The 19,290-nt window shown below is 44.1% G+C and overlaps 1 protein-coding gene across 1 annotated transcript; it reads right to left on the bottom strand.

Annotated features, from left to right (window-relative positions):
- Nucleotides 1-176: 176 nt before the first annotated feature.
- Nucleotides 177-18,182, bottom strand: LOC307219316 (mitogen-activated protein kinase kinase kinase 20-like). The gene is made up of 5 exons (XM_079982423.1): nt 18,064-18,182; nt 8,409-8,525; nt 6,016-6,090; nt 4,768-4,918; nt 177-1,768 (listed from the first exon to the last, which is right to left on the bottom strand). Exons 2-5 carry the CDS (start codon nt 8,508-8,510, stop codon nt 1,086-1,088), a joined length of 1,011 nt encoding a protein of 336 aa, XP_079838549.1. The 5' UTR covers nt 8,511-8,525; nt 18,064-18,182; the 3' UTR covers nt 177-1,085.
- Between the last annotated feature and the right edge of the window lie 1,108 nt (nt 18,183-19,290).

The raw sequence follows: 19,290 nt of genomic DNA on the forward strand, positions 1-19,290 counted from the left end.
ATTTGGGAAATATGGAGTAACTGCTCCACATATACATACCACTTCAAAATCAAAAGATTTGAAAACAAACCCTCAAAGCATTTCCTTTTCATAACGGACTGATGCGGTTGAATATGCTAAGCTTTGTTTTCTGTTTATACAGAGTTAAAAATTTCATTGCCAAAGCCAACAAGAAACATTGTCCAATCCAAAGCATGTTTACTCAGACAAAAGTAACATTTAATGCAGTGGGACTTACTTTCGTGTTCAGGACCACAGTCTTAGAAGACAAATCCCTCCCCAAAGGTACCTCAGTAGAATTATAGCATGTATTAACAGTAGTTTATAAGGCTGGGTACAATTAAAATGCAATTAATAAAAAACATTTGCCATATGTTAATAAATAGTCATACCAAAACAATAAAAAAATAAAACAAGAGCGATCAAGGCTATTTTTTTTCTATTTTGTTTGCTCTTTTCTGCAGAATATACAGTATTAAATTATTTCATGATCGTAAGAATTAGTCCAAAGGAAATATGTGGGGACTGCATCTTTAAATGGAGGACTGGGGTTCTCCCATCACCAGAGAGGAGCCTGGGTAGGGAGCAGGGAGCAGATCGGGAGAAACAAACTCAACAGGACAGGATATTGTAATGAGAGCTGCATAAGTAAGGAAAGGATAACCTTTCCAGTCACATTTTTTTTCAGCCATTGTGTTGCGGGTGGGAGGCAGTTGTGTTTTGTGGTCCTATCCCTACAGGATCAGACTGAAACTATGGTTATTTCTTAATTTAACACTTGTGGAAGTATTAAGTTAAAATCATGAGCACCCAACTGGAAGCAAAGAGAACTTGCAGCATGTGACTATTCACAATGCAAACAATAGCATCCTATTCTCCAGGCTGCAGTGAGTAGAAACCCCAACAACCCATGCTTGTCGTGGACCTGTGGGTTTGATCTCCATGAGAGGTAGTGTATTCATGTTCAATAGCGCTAGTCTCACATTCATTGTCAGGCGAATCTTTAAAAACAGCCCCCACACCTTTCTCTGTAGAAACTAAATGTCCAAAAGAATAAAATAAAACCCATTTCTCAAAAAAAAACATCAATGGACTTTCTTCTGGCTGGCTCCAGTTCCTTTTGCCTTCTCTTCTCTTTGTTTGCCAACGATATGCCGATGAGACTTTTTCGAATAATCAACTTTGGTCCATCCACCTTCACCAACTTTGCTTCCCTCTTCCTCTTCTATTTTGGGTTTGCTTTCAGTTTTCAAAGGCATCCCTGGTATCAGCTTGGGCTGCTGGGGGTAATGAGGAGACTTCCTGTCATGTGACCTCGACGAGTGTTGACTGTATGTTGGCTGGGAATGCCTGCGGAATTTCTCTGGGTTCTTAGCAGCTGCCTGAGCACCTCCCGAACCCCTTGCAAAGCGCCTTCCGCTTCCTGACACACTACGAGAGTCGCCGCTGTGGTAGCTGTGCCTGCTTTTAGTTTTGGACCTGTCTCTTTCCGAAGGGCTATCTGAAGCTGCGCTGGAGGTGCTGCTTCCCTTTGAGTTCAAATGCAGTGATGATAAATACGGTGTGGGAGACGATCCTCTCGACTGACTCAGAGAAGTGATCTGATAGGTTACAGGAACCTGGGTCCGTCTCACGGCGGCAGCGTAGGTGCCTTGGTCCTGAAGGTATGGCAAAAAACCGTTAGGGCTGTGAGGGCGGGAACGTTGGAGAGAAGGGCTGCTGGTCACTCGGCGCAGTTTCAGTGCATTCATCCATTGGGCATCAATACCTGAAAGAAAAACAGAGGGCATCAGTTTTGAATTCTTTCTGAGGAAGCACCAAAAGTAAGGGCTGTCCATGACTTCGCATAGGTGCCGGTGGCTTGTTATCTGTGGGCTGCCTGGCCATGTCACAGTCTGACAGGCAGGGCAGTTGGTTCGCGGGTTGGAGAGAGAAAGAGAGAGAGGCTTAGCTCACTTGCAGTTAGTTTCTTTATGAAGGGAAACAAAACAAAGAATTTACAGAGATTTCTAATGGGTAAGGGACGCAGGTGGCATTGTGGGTTAAACCACAGAGCCTAGGAGTTGCCGATCAGAAGGTCGGCGGTTCGAATCCCCGCAACGGTGAGCTCAGTCCCTGCGCCTGTCAACCTAGCAGTTTGAAAGCACGTCAACGTGCAAGTAGATAAATAGGCCACGACTGGACCTAATGGTCAGGGGTCCCTTTACCTTTACTAATGGGTAAAACTGTCTAAACGAACACGTTGTTTGGACTGGTTTGCAGCCCCTCCTTAGCATTCCCTAGCACTCGGTATCAGGCCTCTCTTTCTGTGATTGTTTGTTACAGCGACCTACATGGGACTCCCTCTGTGTCTGCCTGGCTTGCTGTTCGGCAACATGCAGCTACAGCCACCTCGTTCTAGGAGTGGAAGGGGAAGGCAGGCTGTCAGTAGAGAAGCTGTCAGAGGGCGTGGTCTTTCTCCTCTCTATCGTTGCTGCAGATTGTGAAGCTGAGGCTCCAATACTTTGGCCACCTCATGAGAAGAGAAGACTCCCTGGAAAAGACCCTGATGTTGGGAAAGATGGAGGGCACAAGGATAAGGGGACGACAGAGGACGAGATGGTTGGACAGTGTTCTTGAAGCTGCCAGCATGAGTTTGACCAAACTGTGGGAGGCAGTGGAAGACAGAAGTGCCTGGCGTGCTCTGGTCCATGGGGTCACGAAGAGTCGGACACGACTAAACAACTAACAACAACAACAATCGTTGCTGCCAGTGCCTCCATCCAAACGAGGAACCCCATCCTTCTGTCCTGTGCTGGGGCACCTGTCTGCTCCCATCTCTTTGCTGTCCCTCAAGCTCCATGCTTCCAGCACTTCCCAGCTTGTCCTCGCCTGTGTGACTGGTGTCCCACCATCAATCGCCAGGTTCGAAATCCTCTTCCTCTGCATCTTGGCTCGGCAGATTCCACCACTCTTCCTCATCCAGCTAGTCCCTGACAGGCCATCAATCAGCCCTTTTCTTATAGCAGGGCTGCCAATGTGCTTGGGGAGCTGTGTTGTTAGCCTTTTCCTTCCAAGGAGATTGCAGTCACTGAATAATGTCGACGCATGTGTTGAGAACACACTTAGGAAAGTTGGTTCTTTCGGCAGGATTTCGAAGACATGACCTCCATTGCTCAAACAATTCTAATTGTTTATAACTGTGCAGTGCCCGTCTATGCACCCTTCGAATTAGGCACATCCTATATACAAATTAGTAGATACAACCGTACACTAAAATACACGACTAAACAGCACACACTTATTTTTAAAGCTCTTCTGCCATTATTCATTGACTTGACAGACTTCTAGCTGTTTGTATTATCTGCAGTTAAGGGATGAGGGTGGCGCTGTGGGTTAAACCACAGAGCCTAGGACTTGCCGATCAGAAGGTCGGCGGTTCGAATCCCCACGATGGGGTGAGCTCCCGTTGCTCAGTCCCTGCTCCTGCCAACCTAGCAGTTTGAAAGCATGTTAAAGTGCAAGTAGATAAATAGGTACTGCTCTGTCAGGAAGGTAAACGGTGCTGCTCTTGTTCGCCAGAAGCGGCTTAGTCATGCTGGCCACATGACCCGGAAGCTGTATGCCGGCTCTCTCGGCTAATAAAGCGAGATGAGTGCCGCAACTCCAGAGTTGGTCACCACTGGACCTATTGGTCAGGGGTCCCTGTACCTTTAATATCTGCTGTTAAGTTTTTGTCTATTGAAATAAGCTACAAAGTTGATACCGTATTTTTCACTCTATAGGATGCACTTTTTCCCCTCCAAAAATGAAGGGGAAATGTTTGTGCGTCCTATGGAGCGAATGCAGGCTCCTTGGCTTCAGCAATAGCAACGGGAAGCCTCTGAAGCGCAGTGGGAGCGTTCCCTCCGCGCTCCGGAGGCTTCGCGTTGCTTTTGCTGAAGCCTGGAGAGCGAGAGGGGTCGGTGCACACCGACCCCTCTCACTCTCCAGGCTTCAGGCAGGTATCCACAAGCCTTCAGAGCGCAGCAGGAGTTCCCCCCACGCTCCGAAGGCTTGCGGATAGCAGCCTACAGCCCAGGGAGCGCAGTGCCAACTCCCGCTGTGCTCCCCGGGCTTCAGGCAGCTATCTGCAAGCCTTAGGAGTGCGCCTCCAGCTCCGGGAGAGGTGGCAAGGTTGTGTGCAGCCTGGACCTGTGTTGGGGGCTGGGGTCGGGGGAAGCTCAGGCTTCCCCCGACCCAGCCCCGCGGCTAAAAACGAAGCCAAGACAGCATCCATCCTGCTCGCTGTCTTGGCTTCTGCCAAAGCCGTGCGCAGCCTCTCCCGGCTGGAGAGGTTGCGTGCGGCTAAAGAGGAAGCCAAGACAGCCAGTGGGATGGATCCCGCTCACTGTCTTGGCTTCTTTGCTCTTTGAGGCTGGGAGGGGAAATAATTTTTTTTCTTTAAATTTTTTTTCTTTATTCCCCCCCCCCCCCCCTAAAAACTAGGTGCGCCCTATAGTCCGGTGCACCCTATGGAGCGAAAAATACGGTATGTCAGGAAAGTTCTGATCCAATGGATGCTGGAAAACAATTGCAAAGTTCTTAGTAAGTGTGAATATTAGACACATTTCTCTGAGAAAAGGGAATTTTAGAGAGATGCCTTCGTTTCTTGTTGAGTGAAAGGGATGAGCTAATGGGAGTGTGTTTTCTGAAACATATATTAATGTCTTGTTTTGTTTTGTTTTGTTTACTTATGTCCTTCCTTCAACACTCTGCACCATTAAACTTACTGGAATTTAAACTTACTGGAATTGGATCTGCTCCGAGGGTTGCCTTCTGAGTTTGGGAGCGATGTCTGTATTTTAAGCTGTATTGACTTCACCTCATCTTGAAGCTTCACTTTACTCCATTCCACTGGCTGGATATGTCTGGTGGATTTTGGAGTTCTGACAATGCTCTGTTCAACAAGACATTCAGAAGCAAAAAAAAATAAAGACCCTCATCGCAGTCATGCCGTGTTTGTCCAGACACTGAACTTAGGATTGTGACATTGTTGGTACCATAAATTCTCATGCTGAGTTTGTTTAATATCCTCTTTTAGTTTGGCCGCAAAGAATTTTTTTTCAGTTGTGCAACCAATCTGGCGGCAAATTACGCTTTCTCCCCCCCCCCACCCCATGCCCAAAATAGTGTACTGAACAAGGGCAAGATTTTAATGGCTGCCTTTTAACAGAAACGTTTAGTAATTATGAGATCATGTAGTGCTTCAAGTAAATAATCTTTTCTGCCAGAAGAGGTAGGCACTAAGGAGGTATTGTTGCTGAGGTTCCCTTATGGTAGCTTGCCTATAGTGGCTAGCTCTTTAATCCTGCTGTCAGGCTCTGAGACCTGTGAGGAGCTACAGTCTGAAAGGAACCTAGGGTTATTCTTCCTGTTAATAGAAAACTACTGTTCTTCACTTCTGAGGCAGGCGAGGTCCAGAATTTTCCTATATCGCTCTCTCACTGCTTGAATGCATGCCACAGGACAGAGCTGAAATTTCAATTATTAGCCTCAGTGTGAAATATCCCATTGGTCTTTAAACACTTTTTTTTTTGTAAGTATCCAAAAATCTACTCATACAAAGGCTAATTTCCATCCTATTATACATAGCTAAATTGCTTCTAGGTTTTATTTTATGTTTTCCCTCTTGCCCTTTCGCTTCTCCTGTTGTTCCTCTGCTCTGCTAATTAGCGTTTTGCCAAAAAGGTAAGAAAGATTGTCTGTTCAACAAACACCACCTACACCGACCATTACTCAAAAGGAAGAAAAAAGAAAGGTATGTGTGTGTATATATATTTTACACTTAAGGGAGTAAGCTTTCCCAGCTAGGAGTCTGGGTATGATTTCTGAAGATGGCATTCAAATTCGCATGAGAAGTTGGTAGTTTAAAATTAATTACAGTATTTGGCGTTGACTACAGTGGGCAAGAAAGTTAAGGCATGTCAACTCCTTATTCTGAAACCCTACAGGCAAAAGGAGCGGGTTGGCTCCCCACCCACCCACAGCACTTACCTCATAAGTAACTAAACATTCCACAGTCTGATCGTCTTCTATTCCCACAATCCATTTCTCCATGACAAATGGTGGCTGCAAAATAAAAATAAACGAAAGAAACATTTTTGTTTTCTGCCTCATTGTGCGAATCAATTTCTATGCATCCATCCTCTGTCCTTCAGAAAGGGTGAAAACAAGCAAACACAGAAACTGTGTCAAATGACTAAATAAATACAAAAGTACAAATCTTAGCACATGATGTCTCGTTGGGCCTGCATGTCTTCCATGATTTATTTTCACGTTTAGGCATTTCAATTTTTGTCATGCTTTTATTGTTTTCTATGCAACCAACTGACCGATTCATTTCATACTGTATACTCATTGCTGGTTAGAAGTTTAGTCATAGGCATTTTTCATTCCAGTGAAGGTCCGTAGCAAACCCGGAAGTACCGGAACGGGTTACTTCCGGGTTTGCCACTCGCGTGTGCGCAGACGCAGTGCTTTGCCCTGTGTCCTTTTTGGCTAGCAGCTGGGGCTCCGGAACAGATCCCACTTGCAAAACAAGGTACGACTGTACCAGGCTGCAGAAAACCTGCTTGGACTACTGCAATGAGCTCTACGTGGGGCTACCTTTGAAGGTAACACTAAAATTAATCCAGATTGCAGCAGCTAGACTGGTGACTGGGAGCGGCCGCCGAGACCATATAACACCAGTCCTGAAAGACCTACATTGGCTCCCAGTACGTTTCTGAGCACAATTCAACATGTTGTTGCTGACCCTTAAAGCCCTAAACGGCCTCGGCCCAGTATACCTGAAGGAGCATCTCCACCCCCATCGTTCAGCCTGGACACTGATGTCCAGTTCCAAGGGCCTTTTGGCGGTTCCCTCACTGTGAGAATTGAAGTTACAGGGAACCAGGCAGAGAGCCTTTTCGGTAGTGGCGCCCGCCCTGTGGAACGCCCTGCCATCAGATGTCAAGGAAATAAACAACTACATGACTTTTAGAAGACATCTGAAGGCAGCCCTGTTTAGGGAAGCTTTTAATGTTTGATGTTTTATCATGTTTTTAATATTCTGTTGGGAGCAACCTAGAGTGGCTGGGGAAACCGAGCCAGATGGGTGGAGTATAAATAATAATAATAATAATAATAATAATAATAATAATAATAATAATAATAGTAAGTATTATTATTAGTATTACTATTACGAATGAGCTCTAATACTAAGGCCTGGGGTCCAGACTTGCCCAAGCAGAAGGCCATTTGTGCAGCTGGGCTTTTCCCCACCCCTCCTCCTTACTGCAGACCCCTTCCCCTGACAAGCTACATCTTACACACTTTTCAGAAGACCCAACAGGATTTCAAACAATGAACACAACAACCTTTCTCAACCTGGTGCCTTCCAGAAGTTTTGGATTACAGCCCACATCAGCCCCAGCTAGCACAGCCAACAGTCAGGGATGATGGGAGTTGTGGTCAAAAATATCAAGAAGGCACAAGGTTGAGGAAGGCTGGAAGAGGACACACTCAAATAGCAGGTTGAGTCTAGGGCTACTTCCACACCAGGCACTTAGGGTGGAATTGCCATTCTTCAATCACTCCCCATTTTTATGGGACACCTATAGAATTCCATAAACCACTCTAGTGTCACCCTGTATTTTCCTGCAGTTCTTCTGTCTTTGAACTAAACAAATAAAATCTAAAGATAACAGCCTTTCCTAATCATTTCCCCCCCTGAAGAAGCATTTTAGCATTAGTTGAAAGACTGGGTTTAAATAACAAGCAGGCTGATAATATGAAATGAACATTCAGGAAAAACTGCAATTTTTTTGAATTGTGTGGAAAACCAGTGGAAAAGCCATTATTATTAGCCCAGAAGCAGTTTCCATAGAATAGCACATTTCTACCATGAATCTGCTGTGGGTTTTCCCCTTCATAAAATGGAAGGAACCTGGCCAAATCTCATAAATCCTGGTGATTATAGGCCTGGTTCAAGACACCTTCCCACTAAATATACCTGTTTTATTTCCCCATTTTAATAACATAAATTGCTGCCAAAGGCCAACACTTTATTTTCCCAGCGCACCTTGATGAACACTCTTCTCATTTAGAACTTGTCTGTACATTGTCTGATGTATGATTTACCTTGTTACGGAACCAAGAAATCACACACTTTAATTGTAATATCTTAAGCGTGCCATCGCTTTCTTATTACCATGACTGAAAAGGTAATGTTAACAGGGGGAAAAAAATCTATTGTGATACAAATGTGGGAAGGGGTGGGGGGTCTTTAAAAACTGCCTGCAGAATGAGTTTCTATAGGCACAAAAGTCTGCCGCTGTGGTATTTTAATACCTTTGTTCGAGATCTAGGCAATCATGAAAGCTTCAAGCCCGTAAACAGAACCTTACCTTTGTCATCTTTAAAATCTCTGTGTCAGGTAAGTTAGTGTTAAATGTCACGTCTTTTATGTAAGTTATTGCAATCTCATCCCCATCCATTTCCATGTACATCTTCCATTTACAGTCCTGGCACGGAAAAGAAAATACAGAGTATCAAAACTGGACACTGGAGCAATTGTGACTTTTTGTTGTCTCCAAGCAAAAAAATAAAAATAGAAATCCCAATAAATTAATCGATTTTATATTATCTTAAGGGACGCAGGTGGCGCTGTGGGTTAAAGCCTCAGCGCCTAGGGCTTGCCGATCGAAAGGTCAGCGGTTCGAATCCCTGTGGCGGGGTGCGCTCCCGCTGCTCGGTCCCAGCGCCTGCCAACCTAGCAGTTCGAAAGCACCTCCGGGTGCAAGTAGATAAATAGGGACCGCTTACCAGCGGGAAGGTAAACGGCGTTTCCGTGTGCGGCTCTGGCTCGCCAGAGCAGCGATGTCACGCTGGCCACGTGACCCGGAAGTGTCTCCGGACAGCGCTGGCCCCTGGCCTCTTGAGTGAGATGGGCGCACAACTCCAGAGTTTGTCAAGACTGGCCCGTACGGGCAGGGGTACCTTTACCTCTTTATATTATCTTAGGAACTGAAGCATCCAAACTCCATTTTAATGTGAAATAATCCTTACTTGTCAGCAAGAGGGGTTCTTAAATGGGTTTGGGGATGCTCCTTATCCCCAAACAACACCGAAAGGTCAGGGGCTTAATCTAAAATTCCTTAAAAAAAGGTAAAGGACCCCTGACAGTTAAGTCCAGTCGCAGACGACTCTGGTGTTGCAGTGCTCATCTCGCTTTACAGGCCGAGGGGGCTGGCGTTTGTCCGCAGACAGTTTTTTCCGGGTGATGTGAAGATCATGACTAAGCCGCTTCTAGCACAACGGAACAAACCGCCGTGCAGCGGGAGCTCACCCCATCGCAGGAATTCGAACCACTGACCTTCTGATCAGCAAGCCCAAGAGGCTCAGTGGTTTAGACCACAGCGCCACCCGCGTCCCCTGAAATTCCTACCACAGGATAAAAAGACAACCCGCTTTTCAGTAATTTAAAACTTAAACAGGTTGCCTTTCCCACAGCGTTGCAAAGGGCCACAGTGAAATCTTTTTAATAAACTTCATCTTTCCGAATATGCTTCGTCTCTATATGTACATATAGCTTTAGCTGGCTCACAGCCACAAAGCACAAATTAGGAAGCCTTTCAAGTATTCTGCATCAGCAAGCAGGAAAATGTGGATGGCATGCAGGAAACAAGCAAGTCTCAAGAGATCAAAACTTAAGGACTTCTGTTCCACATATATGACAGCCTTTCTCAGCCAGGCACCCTCCAGCTGTTACTACAGCTCCCATCAGGCTCTGCCACAACAGGGATGCCAACTGGAGCTGATGGTACTTTTAGGGCAAGAGTAGCTGAAGGGAACCAGGCTGAGGAAGTCTGTTATCTGCAAATGTCACCCGAGTTAGAATATTATTTACATCTGCACCTGGAGCATGTTTTACTAAAAGGATCAGAGAAGCCATTTGAACTACTGTACGCACATTCAACAGGTGGTCTGTTATTTTGAGAGCAAGTGCTGAGGACTGTTTTAATAAGCCGTCTAGGAAAAATCATAGATAAACAGCAAATGGCCTTAAAACAAGGCATTTCAAATTATTTTCCATTTCTCATTAAGTCTTTCTTTAATTCATGATTCCATTTCCCAGGAAGGCACCACAGAGTGATTAACAACAACAACAACAATTAAAAGAATTTCAAATCCAGCAGAGATTAAAAAATATCTTCCCTTCCTTCCTCTCGGCTGTTCAGGGCAACATCATTGGCTGTTCCACATTTTATCCCTATCACATAAGGATGTGGTGAATGGCTCAGCCACACAAGGTGTTTCACTAATAGCCCATCCTGTTTTCATTCACATTTCAGACAATGCTGGTGACAAGTAATTGTAGTCCACTGTTTTCTACGTTGATACCTCATGTTTTTAAAGAACGATTAATAAAGAAGAAAAGGGGGGGGGGGACCAGAGAGTTGCCACACCAGCAATCTAATGTGGCCAAGGCTTTTGTGCCTTTAATTACATTGTGCATCATTCAGGCTTTGGGGGGCTTTTGTGCCTTTAATTACATTTTATTGCCTGTTTTCTGCTGATGGTGGAAGTAGGTATTAATGACGACTCAGTTAGGACTGACATTGGGGCAATTAGTTTCTTCAGCATTACTCCTTCAGCTGTGATCAACAGGAAGCAATGAAATGAAAAGAAGAAGGAAAGAGGAACCTTTTAATTAACATTAGGAAGGACTTGTGAGAAAACATTACAGAGGGGCCTTGGCCACTGGGAAGGGCATTGATAACACTGTATTAAAAGCTGTAGGTAACCAATGTTTTAAACCTGCTTCCAGCTAATTATAGAAAAGCAACCCCTTAGCATCACTAAAGAGTTCTGTGTGTGAAAACAACTTTAACGATCTTCTACCATGGATTCAAACCTAAATGTCCTTAGTCCAAGTCCTACAACCACCACACCAAACCTGCTCTTTTTGAGCACGGTACAGCAAAGAAAAACAGGACATTGAGAATAAATTTGTACTATATAATAATAATATTTTTTTATTTATACCCCACCCTTCCCGGTTCAGAAAACCAGGCTCAGGGCGGCTAACAACAAATTTAAAACACTTAATTGTAGAAGCAGCATAAAATACAGTATAAAAACACGAATAACAATAAAATTCAAAGTTCAAAAAACAATTTGGGGGAAATCCATCTAATAAGCATTAGATAGTCACCAGGGCTAGCTGGCGGAATTAGTCCTACTTGGGCCAGCAAGGAGGCCAGGGGAGAATTAGCTGTGGGGTCTCAGAGCGGGTAATCTTCATAAAAGGGGAGGGGGAGGGAAGAGAAGAGAAATAAAAGATCAGGCTGAATTCAAATTAAAGGCCAGGCGGAATAGCTCTGTCTTACAGGCCCGACGGAAGAAGGTAAAATCCTGAAGGGCCCTAGTCTCATGGGACAGAGCATTCCACCAGGTTGGAGCCATCACTGAAAAGGCCCTGGCCCTGGTGGAGGATAGTCTGACTTCCTTAGGGATATATATATCCTTAACAAATGCTAAAATGGCAATGAAAAGACATTCCACGTGATTTAACAGCGAAGGCCATGTTTTGTATTGAATCCCTGTACAGTGGTACCTCAGGTTAAGTACTTAATTCGTTCTGGAGGGCCGCTCTTTACCTGAAACTGTTCTTAACCTGAACCACCACTTTAGCTAAGGGAGCCTCCCGCTGCTGCTGCGCCGCCGGAAACAAAATTTCTGTTCTCATCCTGAAGCAAAGTTCTTAATCCGAGGTACTATTTCTGGGTTAGCGGAGTCTGTAACCTGAAGCGAATGTAACCTGAAGCGTATGTAACCCGAGGTACCACTGTAAAATGTTCTTATTCCTAAGTCCATGCAGTTGACATAAATATAAAATATTTGGGCTCTTATTCATTATTGTTTTTTCATATGTTTTTGGTTTTTTAAAAAATCAGTTTCAGCAAAACTTTAAGCAGATGAACCAGTCTTCTTTCTGTATGGGAATAACCCATATTAACTTGTATCACTGTAGTCATGATAATTAGGCATAGCTGCCAGAATATGACCCCAGCTACTTCATGACTCTCCAGGGGCCTTGCTGCTGTATCTGCCGTCAAGAAAGGCTTTCGACTCTGGTTAGCATTGACCCGTTACTTCTTAAGGAGTCAGCCTAAGGACAAATATTTAGGGGAATCTAAAATTAAGCTACATTGTTGCCAGCATATGACAGAGCAGTACCATTTTGGAAGTTTAATATAAGATTACATAATTAACTATATTCAATTTAGACTTGGTTATACGTGTTCACTTTTTAGTCTCCTTGCTTTCCATTTTTATCTTGCGCGCCCTGAAAACCTGCATGTGAGCTCAAATATATATATTTCCCCCCTGTACGGTATCTCTACATCAACCCACAAGCTTCAACACATCTCGAAACAAAAAGCGGCAGGCTATGGCTACTTGACCCTCAGTGGTTTCATGTCGCAGGATGGTCTACTTTACAGTGGCAAAAATACAGAAATTCAGATACATATAAAATACTGTAACTTGACCTTGCTCCGCAGGAGATGAATAACAGGCAATGGTACAGCGACCATAGTTAATTTTACTGTGCTGGGAAATGGCGCTATCGCTACAAAGAGCTTGGAGCAGAAAGAATGTACTGTAAACGTTTTGCAAAGATGTTGTTGAGAATCTGGAAAATGGAAAACAAGTGCTCAGCAGAGTCACTGAATATGTGGTAAGATTAAAAACAAAACAAAATCTAAAACCTGAAATAATTAAGAGGTCCCCTGTTAAGTTGTAGTTATAGCCCCAGGTACAACCTGAAATATGGGAGTAGCGTAGCCTCAGTTGCCAGTGCCTGGGGCGGGCATGCATGTGCCGGGTGGGGAATTCCAACCCAGTCCTTGCCACCGACGGAGCAACCCCACCACCACCAGAGCAAAGTGGGACCCTGCTGAGCCACCTGCCCCCTGTTCAGGGGGGAGCCTGGCCAGCCGATACAGCCCTTGGTGCGCAAAGAGGAGCACTGGGCGCTGTGGGCGCATGGTTTACACACCCTCAAGAATTGTGCACCCAGGGGCCACGCCCCCTAGCACCGCCCATGCTATGCCCCTGAGCACAGTGCAATCTTAACCATGTTTACTGAGAAGACACTCTGGTTACAATGGGAACTTACCCCCATGTGTGTATAAGGATGGGCCACCTGTGCAACTTTCCTCATCTTTGACCGTTGGTCTTACTGGCTAGGCATGAGTGGAGTCCAGCAACAACTGGAGGACCACAGCTTCTCCGTTGTATGTTAACACAGACACACCTTCCAGGATCCTCACCAAAATGCTGGAGAGGGTGCACCTCCACAGGCACATACCTCCACATGTGGTGGGAGTGCCCCAAAATCCAACTATTCTGGACAACAGCCATACGAGAAATATGTAAAATAACTAAGCAAGAATTAGAAATCACCCCAGAATTGGCCCTACTAAACACCTTCCAAGACAATAATGCCCATTTACACCACAAAGAACTCATAACCCACCTACTTTCAGCAGCCAGAAACACCATAACCAGACACTGGAGAGACCTGTCAGGAGTAAGCATGGACCAATGGTACCAAATAGTATGGGAAACTGCTGGGCCCATTCCCTGTGTGTGTTTCGTCACAGAAACAGCCTTACTAGAAAAATTAACCAATAAACTGAAACTGACACAGGGACAAACAGAAGACGCCTTTACCCCAGTATGGCTCCCCTTTATCACATACACAGCCCAACAAGACAATGACAAAAACCGACCAACAGCATACAAATCAATATGGATAACCTGATCCAAAACACCCACCCACCCCACTCACACCTGAAAACAAAGTTCACCACAGCCAATCACAAACAACCACACCATAGGCCAACCCCAACCACTCTCACCACCAAAGGAACACAAGTGAACAGCAGAGAACCTGCACAAGCAACGCTAACACCAAATCCTACATATATTAAGTAAAATAGAAACATCGCCACCCCACCCATCTTTCCCCCCTCCCCCTTTTCTTCCTAATGTCTCAACAAATTAAACTGATTTGTAGAAATGTTACATGGAAAAAATACGAGAGAGAGACATTACACATACTTCTGTACATCAAGAAAATCTTTAATAAAAATACATAAAATAAAACACAGACACACCTTCCACAACAGCATCATATAGCTTATCAGAAATTAAATCTGTCATCCTGTGGTTCCTGGGAAGGTGTCCCAGAGGCCTCAGGATACAGCAGGACGCCTGCTCCATTGGAGAGAAAACTCCAACAAGAGAGAAGGAAATCCTGCCTTCCCACTGTTGCAGAAGCTTACTACACCCTGGCTCTATGGACAATGTTGGTAGAGCCAAAAGGGGGACGGGAGATTGGGGCACGTCCGGGGAGGAAAGGGGAAGGGCTTGGACCCCAAGCCTTCCTGATCACCTGACACCTACCCCACCTCTGAGCTAGAGAGAGGTTTAGAGTAGGGTTACCAGACATCCCCGCTTCATGGGGACAGTCCCCAGATTTGCAAATCTGTCCCCAGACAAATTCCATCCCCGGAATGTCCCCAGATTTGTAAATCAGCCCTGGGAAACGTGGCGGCAGCAGCTTCAGCAGCCCAGAGCCAGCCTAGTAGCGCAGTTGGCTCTGGTTGGCTTCAGGAGCTGCTCACTGCTTGCTGCCACCGCCATTGCCGAGGGGGAACCGGGGATGTCCAGCGGTACAGATTTCCTGCCCCCTTTGTTTTGACAGATTGGGAAAGGCTTGGGAGTTGCGGGCGGGCGGGCGGCCGTTGCCCAGGAGGGGTGCAAGGCGCACGGTTTCTCTGCCAGGCAAGGTGCAAAGCCCTTCTATTGTATCCTGTGAAACAATAAATGCGCAGAGTTTTTTAAAAGCCGCCCGTGGCTCCCGAGCCTCCCCCGATCAGTCAAAACAAAGGGGGAAGGGGGCAGGAGATCGGGGGAGGCTCGAGAGTCACGGGTGCGTGGCGCACTGTTGACCAGTTTTTAAAAAACTGCGTATTTATGTTTCACAAGGTGCAAAAGAAGGGCTTAGCACCTTTGTACAATATGCATGTGTGCTTGGGCCCAGGGTCTTTTGCCTCACCATCCCCACCACTGACTCCCTGTTGCTATTCAGCTTCCATAAATAAATAAATAAATAAATAAATAAATAAATGTCTGCGGATTCATTGGGAAAAAAATCTGGTGACCATAGTTTAGAGAGAGGCTCAGAAGCTAGCATAAATCTCTCCTGGTTTCTCTCCCCACTGTTTCTATTGGTAGGGAAACAGTTGTTTTAAAAAATAAAATTATGAAAAAGGATGGAGGACAGAAAGAGCATTTCTCTGCACTGCCGGCAAAAACCCAGAAGGACTTCGTATAAAGCTATTCAGTCGTCTTCACAGGGCCTACATTAGGACTGCAGCCTTAGTCCAAGAAACAACGCCCACAAACAACAAAATCACACTGAAAAGGGTTTGCTAATTGAAGATCCCCATGGAGAATTTCACATGGAAGAATGGAAGTTATAATGTTTGTTTTATAGGTTCGCAAAGTTTCCCCATCATTTCTCACAATTCAGACTAAAAAACTACACTTGCTACTTAGCAAAAACTATATGTAAAGCCATGATGTAAAAACCATGGCATCTCTTACTCTGACAGTTTAAACAGATCTGATAGCCTCATACTATTAAAAGTGGACCAGAAGCAGCGCTGTCCATTAGTTCTTTAGATCCAGAAGAAGGAGCTGTGGGTCGCTGACCCCCTTTGACCCCTGCTTTCCTGTGCCAAAGAACTATTGTGCATAATGATTTCACCCTTCATGAGCTATGAGAGAGAAGAGGTGCAGCAACAGAGATTGGTTGCATTTATTCTCAACGCTAAGCCATGGTTTAGGGCTATGTGGCTGAGCCAGAATTAGCTCAACTGGAAAAGAAGAAGAAGGTTTTGGTTTTTTTTTTAAAAAAAAGAATCCCAGATTAGCTTTCTGTTCAAAGCAGAGATCATGGTTTAAAACAAACTCTGGCCATTTTCAACACAAGCCAACTTCAAATCATGAGTCATGAAGAAGAAGAAGAAGAAGAAGAAGAAGAAGAGGAGGAGTTTGGATTTGATATCCCGCCTTTCACTCCCTTTAAGGAGTCTCAAAGCGGCTAACAATCTCCTTTCCCTTCCTCCCCCACAACAAATACTCTGTGAGGTGAGTGGGGCTGAGAGACTTCAAAGAAGTGTGACTGGCCCAAGGTCACCCAGCAGCTGCAAGTGGAGGAGCGGGGAAGCGAACCTGGTTCACCAGATTACGAGACTACCGCTCTTAACCACTACACCACACTGGCTCTCATGAAGCGTGCATGTTTAATTAGGCAGAGTTGTTTTATCTCTGGTTCTAATGTAATGTGAAAGCCAAAATCCTCATACTTTGGAGCCAAACAACCCATAAGAGAAGCCCATGAGGAAATGTTGCTTTGCTCAACCTCATCCATGCATTGGTAAACCGTGGTTTACCGTGTTGTGTGAACGATTATTCGCCTCCCTCACATTATTGTATGTGTTACTAAGATAGGAAGCAGGACACTCCGCAAAGCAGTATTATTTAATTATTTAATATAGACATTTGTATTATATCATTATTTAATACTGAAAGAAGCTAGGGATGTATTATGTCATCTATGAAATCCCATCCTAATTGCCAAAGGTCTCAAGACAGAAGCTTGTAGCAGCAAATTATACATTATGACAATCTTTAAAATCTGAGGAAGCAATTGTGCAAAGCAATAATAATAAAACACTAAAACCAACTGAAAATTCTGGAGATTTTGAAAGTGCCTGTGGAAGGAGAAAGCAATTATGAAACATTATCCCCTCCACAAATGATCAAATCTGTACTGGTGGTGAGGCTTTAAAAAACTCAAGGTGCTTCCTGAACACGGTGACTTTCCCTCACATACATTATCTGAACCCCAGTGTGAAGTCATAGAATTTGGTAAAATCAGTACAGTGGTACCTCGGGTTAAGTACTTAATTCGTTCCGGAGGTCCGTTATTAGCCTGAAACTGTTCTTTACCTGAAGCACCACTTTAGCTAATGGAGCACGATTTCTGCTCTCATCCTGAAGCAAAGTTCTTAACCCGAGGTAATATTTCTGGGGTTAGCGGAGTCTGTAACCTGAAGCGTATGTAACCTGAAGCATATGTAACCCGAGGTACCACTGTAATATTTTACGTTGCAGAAGATTTTTTTTGAGGTGTGTTTGTGGGGAGGGATAATCAGTTTTGAAGGAAGCCTATATTCAAAATATGAATTTTATAAATTAGAATGTATTATTATTATTTAATTCAAGAGTTACAGCAAACTAAAGGAGAAACAGAAAAGGAAGATAAATGAGAAGAAAAATGGAAGTGCCATCATAGCAGACAACTGGGTATTGAAAAATATAAGATGCAATGTAAGATAAAACAAACATGGGGGAAAGGAAAAGCCTGATCATGCTGGTATTAAAAGTCGTAGCATGTTGATAATTTAAGCTCCCAGTAGCTCCTTTACATTCTCTGCTATTATCTATCTCAGCTGCTGAAACCTGCTGTTTTAAAGGCAATAAGAGTTGGAACTTCTATAGTGTGAGCACCTGGGTTATTTATCATTAAGGCTAACTCTGCTACACTACATTTTATTATGCCTGATTTAAAGGGAGATAACACAAGTATGGTTAATTTGCTTCTCTTCTTTATATATAGTGTCATGACCCACCACTGCTTTGTCCCAGGAGAGAGAGAGAAAGAGAGAGAGAGAGAAGGAAAGGGAAATAGATAGATTTAATAATAATAATAATAAATAAATAAACGATAAAAACCCTAAAAAAAAAAAAATCTTCAAGAAACTCTCCCTCAAAATTCCATCAATAACCTCTTGTAGCGTGTTTAGGGTTGCAGGGTCTGGAACTAAGAATGTTTTAATCTCTTTCAGCAAAACAATGTCTCATAATGATGTACAGGACTATTGCTGTACTGATGAAGAATCATACATAATTCAGCACCTTTCACTTGGCACCACTGTGATATCCTCATTAGTAGTGGCTCACGGTGGCTGTCAGATGGTGTCCATGCGAACGCAGGCATTATATTGTCTTTGAGATCTGCAGCTGCTTCCATGACACTGCCAGTATATAAAAACATGACGCCAGTTTGTTTTATTTAGTGCTAAACCTTCCAGTTTGTAAAAACAAGGCTGACACAGAGCCTGACATGAGGCAGTGAAAATAATTAGCTCTCATTTTCTCAGCCTCCTATTTCCTTCTCCCCGCTGTGTTCCCTTTCCACTAAACCACCACATGTCAGTCGAAATGGGAGGCAATTAGTGGGCTCATTTCAGTCCCCACAACTGTGCTGAAAAGAAAGTATTTATGATGGCACAATGAACAGCTGAAAGATTAAATAACATTTGCCTTTTGAAAAGAAAATGACTTCTAGCTAAATGGGCAATTTTTGATTATTCTCAAACAAGCTTAGAGTAGTTTGGTCTTTTTTTTTTGGGAAAAAAAATACAAGAAAGGAAAATGAGTCATTTTTAGGTGAAAGAATCAAATAAAACTTGACACAGTAATGCAAATAACTGATGTTTTATTGCAAAATATGTAAATGTGTTATAGCCTTAACAACGGCCCCAGCCTTGGGTCAAGGGAGTCAGTGCCAAGTGGAAACCAGGGAAGAGAGGGGTTGCTAACACAGCAGGGTGTTGTTGTTGTTTTTCCATGGGGTTTTTTTTCTGGGGGGAAGTGTTTGGTTTTTTTAAAACCCTGGTTTTAGGGAAGAGGTGTTTATTAAAAACGGTAAACAAATGGAGCGAAACATCAGTGTACGTAACTTACGGCTTTTCACTACTACAAAGGCTCCAGCAAGGTTGAGGAAACCATCCCAAATCAGTTGCTATTTTGGCCAAGGAGAACTGAATCAACCCCTCAAATGTAATTAAAACAGGCAGCGTTTTATTGTAGGGTGGGGGGTTTTTTGGTTTGGTTTTTTATTAAGAAAGAAAGGAATTATGCTTTGCTTGCTGTTCTCTTTGTTTTCAAGTATTGCGAGGTAGAATTTATGCATAATAATGAATTGCTGAGGTACTAGAAATAGATGTTTGTCTCCAGCACTTTGCAAACAGCAGGTTTCAGTGGCTTAGGTGGATGGAATTCTAAGACGGGAAATTATATTTCGAAAGGAGCTGCTGTGGCTTCAAGCTTGTCCACTCCCGAAATGATTGCAAGAGCGGT

This window comes from Podarcis cretensis (assembly GCF_951804945.1).
Source record: "Podarcis cretensis genome assembly, chromosome: 1".
NCBI lineage: Eukaryota > Metazoa > Chordata > Lepidosauria > Squamata > Lacertidae > Podarcis > Podarcis cretensis.